Genomic DNA, 11,238 nt, shown 5'->3' with positions numbered 1-11,238 from the left:
TTAAAACCTCGTGTGCTGTTGGTGGCAGTGTGAAATGGTATAGCCACAATGCAAAAATAAAAGGGTAGTTTCTCAAAGAATTAAACAAAGAATTACCATATGATCCAGCACAAAATTCTCTGGGTATATACCCAAAAGATTGAAAGCAAAGTCTTGATGAGATTTTTGGATATCCATGTTCATATAAGTGTTATTCAAAATAGCTAAAATGTGGAAGCAACACAAGTGTCCACTGACCTGAGAAAGGATAAGGAAAATGTGGCATATGCATACAATGGGATATTATTCAGCCTTAAAAAGGTAGAAAATTCTGAAATATGTACAATGTGAATGAATCTTGAGGACAGAAAGTAGAATGATGACTCCTAGGGGCTGAGGGACATCGGGATGGGGAGTTAGTTTAATGAGTGCAGAGTTTCATTTTTACAAGATGGATGATGAGGATGGATGATGTGATGGCTATATGACAATCGTGAATGTATTTAAAATCTCTGAGCCCCATATTAAAAGTGGTAAATTTTGTGCTATATATTTTACCATAAGAGAACACTTTGGAAGGCAGCCCAGGTGGCTCAGCAGTTTAGTGCTGCCTTTGGCCCAGGGCCTGATCATGGAGACCGGGATTGAGTCCCACATCGGGCTCCCTGCATGGAGCCTGTTTCTCCCTCTGCCTGTGTCTCTGCCTCTCTCTCTCTCTCTCTCTCTCTGTGTGTCTCTCATGAATAAATTAATAAAATTAAAAAAAAAAAAGAAAAGAAAACACTTTGGAAAAAGAAGCCGTAAGAGCAGACTTAGAACCTGCTACCGCATGGTAATTTGTGGCAGAATGGGATTTATCTACTACTTATTGATATTGCATGAAAACCAGAGCCAGAACCGAGTAAAGGCAAGGCTTGGGGAACAATTGCACCAGGCTTTAAGATTGCCTCGACAATGACTCCTAGTCAGAAGTGTTTGAGGGGAATTGTCCAGTAGGAAGATGCTGCAACATCACCTTCCCCAGGAAAAGACCCCAAAACTCTAGAGCAGAAAGTAGCTACTGTAAAATAACTGACCTGTGAAACCTGGATCTTCTGTAAAGGGTAGAGGAAAATAGGCTGATTAACAGAAGGCTGAGATTGTGGGAAATGCAAAGAATTACTTGTTCCATTGTGTTTTGCCCTGCTCTGAAAAATAGAAGAGAGACTGTGTCCCTACAGAGAGAACCAGGTTGCTAGGATGCAGGGGTCAGGGTAGAAATGGAAATAAGAATAAAATGGAGAGGAAGGGGAAGGGCAGGGCAAGGCAGGTAAAGCAATGTCTCCCAGCTCAGAACAGCCCCTGGCCCTGTAAACATGGTTCATACTTGAGCTTCTGCACTAGAACTCCTCAGTTACTATCTACAGGGAAAAGTACTGGCTCATGGCAGAGAGACAACCTGCATCAGAAATATCTGTGGGTTTTAAAAATTTGGATTCCGGGATCCTAGAACAGATGTGAATCAGAATCTCTGGATGAGTAGGTTATTATTACAAAGCTTCAGCCATGTTTATGCTCTGAAAACCATGTACCCAATTGAAAACCTTTTCAATTCAATTCAAATTCAGCTGGTATTATAGAATTTATGCCACTATAACTGGTAGCCTGAGCTGGGCAACTGGCCATCACTCCACCGCAACCCCCCAAGAAGGGCTTTATTGAGAACAGGTGGATTACAGGTCTGATGCCAAGAAACACAACACAGAGCTCCTCATAGCATCCATGTCAGATTGTACTTTCCAGAGACAATCGCAACAATATCTCCTGTACTTTATACTCTCCAAGGATCTTACCACCATACATTGAAAGTTAGGTTCCATGTCCCCTCTCCCTTGTACCCAGGTGGACCCTTGCAACTGCCTCAACCAAGAGAGGTCAGCAGAGGTGATGCTATATGACCTCTGAAGCTAGGTAATTAAAATGTTGTGCATTTCCATATTGTCCTTTTGAGAAGCTTACCTTGGACACTCTACGACTATACTGTGAGGCAGTCCAGCAGCCTCTTGCCTAATATGGAGAGCAACCCAAGGCTTGAGCCCTGGCTGAGCCACTAACCAAGTGGCAGCAGCAGGTAGATATGAGTGCATCATCTGAAAAGCTATCCTGCAGCCCAAGGTGAACCACCCCAGTTCACACAGCATGAGTAGAGATGGGAGATCCTGCCCAGATTGTTGACTCTTGAGTAGAAGAAATGACTATAGTTGTTTAAGCCACGAAGCAGCCACAGCTAACACTGATGCAGGATCCATGGGAGAAAGGATGTGTGAATAATATTTCTGTGCTCTGAAAGGTGAAATGAATTCTCTTTTGCTATTCTTTGCTTTGTAGGTTTATAAATCACCTACATGTCTCCCTTCGCAGTCCTACCTTCCTCACAGAAGTTGCTGCTTCTTGGCTCTAGCAATTGACTTCTAGCTTGTGCTAGCATTTAAGGAGGGTTTGATTTAATTAAGAGAAATAGCCTGTACAAGGAAGCCTAAGGTATTTGGACTGCCCAGGAGAAACATGATGTCAAGAGTGGGAGAATGAGTCTAAAATAACACTTCTCAGCTAGATCAAAGATTACAAGAAAATTCCTAGGGATCCCTGGGTGGCGCAGCGGTTTGGCGCCTGCCTTTGGCCCAGGGCGCGATCCTGGAGACCCGGGATCGAATCCCACGTCGGGCTCCCGGTGCATGGAGCCTGCTTCTCCTTCTGCCTATGTCTCTGCCTCTCTCTCTCTCTCTCTCTGTGTGACTATCATAAATAAATAAAAATTAAAAAAAAAAAAAAAAAAAAAAAAAAAAAAAAGAAAATTCCTATTTACCATGACTTTTATGTACAAATGCATACAGAGTATGTTGCAATTTTCCAATAAGCAATCTGGAAAACACTTTTTTTTTTAACAGCATAATTCCACTCCTATCCTGCACCTTAGGGGGTGTGGTTCCTAGAACAGAAAGGAGATAGAACTAAATTATTCTGCGTGAGAAAGGTATGTGAACTAACCCCATGTTCACTGTAGCATTATTCACAATGGCCGAGACATGGAAACAATCTAAGTGTCCATTAAGGATGAATGGATAAGGAAGATATGGTGTATATATATATGCAATGAAATATTTCCCAACCATATGAAAGAAGGCAATTCTGTTATTTAGGACAGCAATGGACGGACCTTGAAGGCATTAAGCTAAGTGAAATAAGTCAGTCAGTAAAAGACAAGCACTGCATGGTATTGCTTATATGTGAAATCTGAAACAAACAAACTACCTGAACTCATAGACAGATTGGTAGTTGCCAGAGGTGGGCATGGTGGGAAAGGTGAGATGAGTGAAGGGAGTCAAAGGTATACACTTCCAGATATAAAATAAATATGTCCCGGGGATGTAACGTGCAGCATGGTATTGTATATTGTAAAGCATTGTGTGTTGGAAAGTTACTAAGAGAGTAATCTTAAAAATTCTCAACACAAGAAAAAAATTATAACTGTGCAGTGGTAGATGTTAGTTAAGCTTATTGTTGTGATCATTTTGCAACATATACATGCATCTTATAATATTGCACAACTCAATTATGTCCCAACTTTTAAAAATGTCATATTAACCTTTGGGGGACAGGTAGAAAGAAAAGTATGTGGAGCTCCTTGGCTGGCCTCTTGCAGATGACTTTAGAGAGGATAGAAATGTCTAATGGCAATTTCAGTTAGAATATTTGCTATGTGGCTTATGACAGAAATCCTCTCTTTGGTCCATATGATCTATGGTAAATTCTGGTAAATATTCCAGGAATGGATTTACTTTATGGGGCTATAAGAAGTGCCAAATGGCATCCTGGTTCCCAAAGGGAGGCCGATACTGGATCAAAATACCACCCTTTCTTAGGGTAAGGGATTGCTCAGGGTGGTGGGAAAGTCTAAAATTAGAAAAGCCTTTCACTTGACAACATTTAAAACACTTTTTATTCTGGACATTCTCAAACATATATAAAGATAGTAAAGTGGAATAAAGAATCTTTATGTGTCAACTATACTTCCAAAAAAAAACCCAACCCTTTTATCATTAAAAAAAGAAGAAGACTCTTCATGTACCCATCATTCAGATTTAATATTTTGACAAATTTGGGTTCATTTTTAAAAAATCATATTGTAATTTTTCATAAAGCTGTATCAAAAGACAAGAAATGTTGAAGACAATTTTTTAAAAATATTTTATTTATTTGACAGAGAGAGAGAGCACAAGCAGGGGGAGCAGCAGGCAGAGGGAGAGGGAGAAGCAGGCTTCCCCCTGAGCAAGGAGCCTGATGTGGGGCTTGATTCCAGGACCTGGGATCATGACCTGAGCTGAAGGCAGATGCTTAACCAACTGAGCCATGCAGGTGCCCCAAGGACATTAATTTTTTAATAGCAGTCATCCAGAACAGCACTGGAAATATATTTCTTCTGAAATAAACTAGAAATTAAAAATGTCTTGAAGCCATTGGAAACCACAGGATTAGTTGAATTAGTTTCTAAGATTTGGGGTGAGATAGCACTCAACAGATGTAGTATATCATTCTAGCATTTCTTTCACCACATTGTGAATGTGACCTGTAGAAATCAGGAAAAAAAAAAAAAGAAGAAAAGAGAGAATAAATGAATGAACAAATCAGGATTTATCAGTTTCATCTTTCTTTACATTATCTTGTTCGAATATCAAAACTTCCATTCTACTCCTCCCCTACTGCCAAATTGCTACATATTTGCAATCTACATCAAACCATGGCCCCTGGTTCAGCACAATGTATTAGAAAGAGTCACAATCATCAGTTAAGGTTCAGAGGAGTTTCCTAGGTTACAGCCTCATTATGCTTCCTTGCTTGAAAGCTGCATTGGTTTGTTCTTCCACAATATCTATTAAGTGCCTACTAGGTGTCAGGCATTGTTGCTAGGTGGTTGAGGGAACTGGCAGCAGAATGCTCTGTAGATTGGCAAAGTTAGCTTCTGTTAACAAATGTCCATGTATCATCAACCATGCCAAGGTAAGAGTCTCCAAGAGGCAGAGAATACCAAACGATCTTTGTCACTAACTGGATAACTACAACAGTAAACTGTCACATCCTCCTTCCTCTAGGACTACTTTGACATCAGATTCCAAGTCATTGTTAATATGGGCCTTTTAACAAATGTCCTTGCTTGGAGAGACAACAGTCAATTCTCAGGAGGTAGAGTATAAGGAGGAAAAAGAGTGATCTGGACTCTGGATGAGAGTGAATAAAGCACGTTAGTTCTTGAGGGAAGCCATTAAAACAATCGGAAGACAAATGCTAGGATACTAAAATGGTATGAAAATGAAACATGAAATGAACTAAAATGAAGAAGGACTTTATTTTGTAAGGTATGTGGCAAAATAGCTAAGAAAGAGACAGATTGGGCCAGTGACAATTTATCATACACATGAATGTACCATCCTGAGCAAACATTCCCAAGGACCTGATGGGAGCTAGGATTTTATAGATAATAGCCATTTCCAACTGAAAACTAAACTTTGATTGCAAATTCCACAGGGCTTGGCAATAAGAGATTGAAAGACAGGACAAGTAAACTATTACTCATTTGTCTGAGAGAAACAGGTACTCAGATAAAAAATGTAACTAGGGGAGCTAGGAAATAGGTAACTGAGCAGTTACCCAACTTTGACAATATAGCCACCAAAAAGTCAGTAACTCTTCTTCATAGTGAGGGCTTTGGGAATTTTGGATGAAAGGTCCACACTAACTTTATAGAGATATTTATTTATTTATTTATTTATTTATTTATTTATTTATTTATTTATCATAGACAGAGAGAGAGGCAGAGACACAGGAGGAGGGAGAAGCAGGCTCCATGCCGGGAGCCTGACGTGGGACTCATCCAGGATCGCACTCTGGGCCAAAGGCAGGCGCTAAACAGCTGAGCCACCCAGGGATCCCCACTTTATAGAGATTTAAATAGCTTCCTGTCACTTTGGAGGAAGGATTATTATGTTAATATTCTGGTGTTGTCAAGAACACAGAACTAGGCACATTACATAATCACACTTAGTATAACACCTCATTTGGTTAGTGTTGGTAGAGCAGACCTAGGAACTAGACTTAGGGAAATGAATGTCTGGTCGCACACATAATTTGACTACCAAAAATCATGGTCTAGTTAACATACACATGGTTCATATGTGGCATGTTCATTTGGTACCTCACACAGCCACTCTTCCTGTGGTAGACAACCTAACAAATCTTCAAATTCTTTCCTATCCTTCCAGGTTTAGCCCTTTCAACCCATGGAGGCTGACTACCAACTGTTGGTGTAGGCTAGCAATTAAAAATGAGTTGTCCTCCATTTTGCAAGGGATGTTGCATGTATTTGTGAGAGAGGACCAAAGAAATAAAGGATGTTATTGAGAGTTCATTTTGATATTCCTAAATCAAACAATTCCCACCAACTTACCAAGTGCCTTTTAGAAAGCATTCATTGCTTTTCTTTTTTCAATATCTCGCTTGAGTTGACAAAGGGTGCATAGAGGGAAACATCCCAGCCATAGGAAATCACTGAAAATAGATCCCTGTTAAAAAACAAACAGCGGATCAGCATATAGCCCATAAATATAGTCACACAATTCCTTGTATTTGTATAGCTTTTTAAAACTTTTTAAAAGGTATCTTTTATGCTACTGGTTTATCTTGAGAATTCTCATTTACCTTCACTTGGTCATCAGAAAAATGGGTATAATAAGTTGCTCAGATTACATAACAAAGTGGTAGCTGCACTTGGTCTTTCTTTTATCAAGCCAGTGCTCTTACCATAGTATAACACAATTTCAAATGATTTCCTGGTTCAAGATAGCTCTTGTCCTTTAGCATCTCTTCTGAAATGCTTCCCTTTAAAACCAGCTGTAAAATGCACCAGTTTTTCTGTAGTTTGAGAGCAGAGCCAGACCAAGGCCCACATTGTATCCCTCTAGCCATTTTCATTGACATCTCTCAAGTTCTGCAATGGAGGAAGTTTGGAGCAGAGGGGAGATACATAAATTTTGGGGAAAAGAATGAATATTGTTTGGAAAGCCATAGAATAGGGTGCTTTGCAAGGATTTGAGGGCCCTCTAAATAGAAGGATCCATTTGGATCCTCAATGACCTTCTGGGAAACATACCCTTGAAGGGACTCCTGTTCTGGTTGCAGGAGGCACTGGGTGAACCAGGGAGTTATAGTCTGATAACCCGATTTTATTACAGTGTATCTTGACAGATGGAAATAATTTTGAACTCCATTATTTGACAGGGCTTATTTTTTTAAAATATTAAGTTTGCTATAATTCCCAGTTTACAGTGTGAGCTCACGGGGTGGGGCAGGGGTGGTGTATAATCAGGAGCTTCTAAAAAGTGAAATTATGAGTGATTTATGTTTCACACACACAAAATTTTCCCATTGTTACAGTGATTTTGATTGTTATCTAACAGAATAAGCATGTGGGACAAAAGAGCAAACAAATAGCAGTCTTAAAAAATCTAATGCTGTGATCTCATGATATGGAAGAATGGGTACAAACTTGAAAATAATTCAGTACTTGGGGTGCCTGGGTGGCTCAGTCAATTAAGTGTCCAACTCTTGGTTTCAGCTCAGGTCAAGATGGAGCCCCATATTGGGCTCCCCACTCAGTGCAGAGTCAGCTTGAGATTCTCTGCCTCTCCCCTCCCTTTCCCCTCTCTAAAAGAAATTAATTAATTAAATAAATATTTGGAGAAGAATAATTTTGTCCCTTGTCTTCTCTTTTTCCTGATAACCTTTACTTATAGTACTTATTTTTTTGGTTTTAATTCATTATTACTTTTAATGTTTTTTATCTTTTAAGCCTTCATTAAACCAGCATTATTAAACACTTATAATATGTCCCAAGGAAGAAAGTATTCTTATTTGATGAGGATCTAATTACTTGGCTGTTCCAGCACATCTATACCTGTCTATTACTCCAGTTAGCTTTCAGGGAGAAAAAAATCCCCATTATTATTTGTTGAGAAACCTAGGAAACCTATAGAAAATAAACCCTGATTCTAAGTACATTACACAGTGTTGATACAGAGAAGAAAAAAATCATTCCTTGTTCACAGTGAGAAGAAATGAGCTATAGGTTTATACCATGCTGAAGTTAACAAAAGACAGAATTGTTTTGACCAGAGAACACCCTTTCAAGAAATGGGTGCCAGAAATAAAGATTCTGCACTCATTACTCTGTTTGGTTAAATGAACTGGTGCTTCACTTGTTTGGAAGTTGTCTTGTTATGAGCACTATTTAGGAATCACTGAACAAATAAATGAATGAATTAGGGTACATGGCTGGCTTCCTTCTCAGGAAGGCAAGATGTAATGTTGGAAAAACCAGACTGTTGGGAGTTAGGATAACCTTGAGCCCAAATTCCAACATTTACATGTTCTGTGACCTCTAGATATGGTTTCCATATTTACAAAGGGAAGTAACAATTCCTCAACCACAAGAGTTTGCCAGTAGTGAATGAGCAAATATAGGTGAGATAATACCCCAGCTTATGGTAGTACAATCAATGGTTGCCTCTTTTCTTCCTCCTTCTCTCCTGCCCTGCCCAAAGGGATGTATCCATAAAGCGAAGGGCAGCAGATCAGAGAGGCTGCATTGTAGCAGCCCCACAAAAGTTTGCATGGATGTGAAAGGAAAACAAAGCAGAGAGCCTGAATGATACAAACCAGTCCTGGGAATTATTTTTAGGTCTGTTCTAAGGAAGAAATAGAGATACACTGCCTATAAATAAACTGCTTCATTGTGTGTCTAGGAAACCTACTATATCTAGAATCTTAGGCCTAGAAATCATCTTGCACAACTTCCTCATGACAGGTAAGAAAACTGATGCCATCACATGATTTATTAGTCAAAAAGTTAGCTATTTGCTCAGCTGTTCCCAAACCCTTATCTCCAGGTTCCAGCTCAGTACCCCTTCCTAGGTACCATGTTGGGGTCTTGGGCTGCTTTGAGAACCTTACCCTCACACCCTCATACCATATACATAAGTACACATGCATGCGCTTTGCATACAATTCAGGAAGTTCAAGGTCCAGGCACAAGGTTAAGAACCCCTGTGTGTTATGCTGCCTTACAAGGTAGCATGAATGAAAGCAGCCTTGAGCACTGAGCAAGTCAGGAGGCTGAGCAAGTACACAGGAGAAATGAGGCCAGGGCCCTGAACACACCTCTGCCCTGAGGAAGTGGCTGAGTAATTCTCTGAGAAAAGTACGAAAATAAAAATAGTTGTTTACTGAGCACTTATTGCATGCCAGGTCCTGTGCTATGCCCTTTCCATACATCATTTCACATGACTCTTGCTACATGATCAAAGGGGAGGTGTCATTGTAACTATGTATCAGTGAGGGGGTCAAGGCTTAGGGAGATTAATAACTTGCTTCTGTTCCTATGGGGGCAGTTTCCAGGAAAAGAATCCATCATAGGAATCCATCCACTTCTTTATTTAAAATATTTCAATGGCTTCCCTGCTCATTCATGGCAACAGCTAAAGTTCTTTCAATGGTTTTCAAAGGCCTAGAGTTTCTAAGTCTCGCTCTAATGTCATCTTTTTCTATGACATCCTACCCCCACCCCCTCATTCATTTGATTCTTGCCTGTCTGGCCCCTTGCAGTTTCTGGAACATTCCAGATATACTCCTTTAAAGCCTTGAGTGACACTCTTTCCTCTGCCTGGCTCTTCCTCAGATGGGTCATCTTCCCATCCTTTTACTTTTGTACCAAGGCCTTCTCTGATAACCCGATTTAAAGTTAAAACTCCCTTTCTAAAATGTGGATGGTTATTGAATTTTGTTGATGTTTTTCAGACATCAACTGAGCTGATCATATGGTTTTTCTTTTTTTGAATCTATAAATAGAATATTCTGATATTGAACCATCTTTGCATCCCAGGGGATAAATCTTAGATAAAAATATATTTTATGATACTGAAAAAAATAATAACATTAGAATCCTTCAACATTCTCTACTCCTCTTCTTTATTTTTTTCTGTACCACCTTACCAGTATCCTATAAGGTTTTTACTTGGTTACACAGTAGTGATCTTCTCCTGTTAGAGTGTAAGCTCTACCATTAACAACCATCATAGTAATAATTGATTCAAGTGAGACGCTTCAATGGATGTTAATCTTAGTGGATCAAGGTTTGATGAGGAATAGGGTATTTTATCTCTCTACAAGGTCCTTACTCATTATAAAGGGGAAAATGGCAACCTTATAGTGAAGAATCCTGGTGGACACTATCTTAACTAGGTAATCAATGTAAACAATCATAATGGGATACACTGATGTCATGTGCCTCTCGGTATGAAGCACAGCAAATATCACATCAGGTCTGTGGAGGATCTGCCAAAATGTAAAACCCAAGTCTAACCATGAGGACATACTTGGCACACCAAATTGGGGGAAAATACAGAATAACTGATCTGTACTTGGGAAAAAAAAAAAAAAGACAAGGAAAGACTGAGAAACTATTTCTATTGTAGGAGATGAAAGAGGAATGACAATTGAACACAATGTGTGATCGCAGGTTGATTTTCTTCTCATCCACAGAATGTCATTGGGTTAATTGGTGAAGTTTAAATAAGATCCACAGATTAGCTAATACACTGTATCAGTGTTAAATCCCCGATTTTGATCGTTGTATTATGGTCATATAAATGAATGTTCTTGTTATTAAGAAATACATGCTGTAATAGAGGTAATAAGACATCAAGTTTGTAATTTCCTATTAATGCTTCAGAAAAACAGAATAGGCAAACGGGTAGAGGAAAGAGTAAACAACACAAAGGTGGCAAGACTTTAATGTCTTTGGGGGAACGTGGGTGCAGGGTATTCAGGAATTCGTTTTCTTTTTTTGTTGTGTTCTTTCTGCGACTTTTAAGTCTGAGAGTCTGTTAAAATAGAGGTCTCAAAAAAGTAAGGAGAAAAAGGATGTAAGCTACATGCATGCAGACAGGGCTTTCCATTTGCTTTGTTCACTGGGATGTGTCTGGCACCCAGAAGAGCAGCACCCCACATGTTCCGTGCCCGCGCCAGCCCCCCGTTGAATGCCTGCCTACCAGTTTAGGACGGAGCCAGGTCTGGAGGCTCAATAATCCCTTTTGAATGAATGAGCACTGGCTTATGAGGCGGCCGCGCCCTAACAGACTCTGCTGCAGGCTGCAGGTTGGCAGAGCCGCG

General features: G+C 39.8%; 1 protein-coding gene across 2 annotated transcripts in view; it reads right to left on the bottom strand.

The window, feature by feature from the left end:
• Positions 1-4,378: 4,378 nt before the first annotated feature.
• PLAC8A (placenta specific 8 A) overlaps positions 4,379-11,238 on the bottom strand; it is a 26,469-nt gene continuing 19,609 nt past the window's right edge. For both annotated transcript variants that reach the window (XM_038582257.1, XM_038582258.1), the window contains exons 4-5: positions 6,461-6,575; positions 4,379-4,585 (exon numbers count right to left, since the gene is read on the bottom strand). In XM_038582257.1, coding sequence (XP_038438185.1) covers positions 6,471-6,575 — 105 coding nt within the window. In that variant the 3' untranslated portion in view covers positions 4,379-4,585; positions 6,461-6,470. The remainder of the gene's footprint in view (positions 4,586-6,460; positions 6,576-11,238) is intronic.

Source organism: Canis lupus, chromosome 32, assembly GCF_011100685.1.
Source record: "Canis lupus familiaris isolate Mischka breed German Shepherd chromosome 32, alternate assembly UU_Cfam_GSD_1.0, whole genome shotgun sequence".
Taxonomy (NCBI): domain Eukaryota; kingdom Metazoa; phylum Chordata; class Mammalia; order Carnivora; family Canidae; genus Canis; species Canis lupus.
Note: the sequence above shows the minus strand (reverse complement) of the source record. Positions and strands in the feature narration are given on the sequence as shown.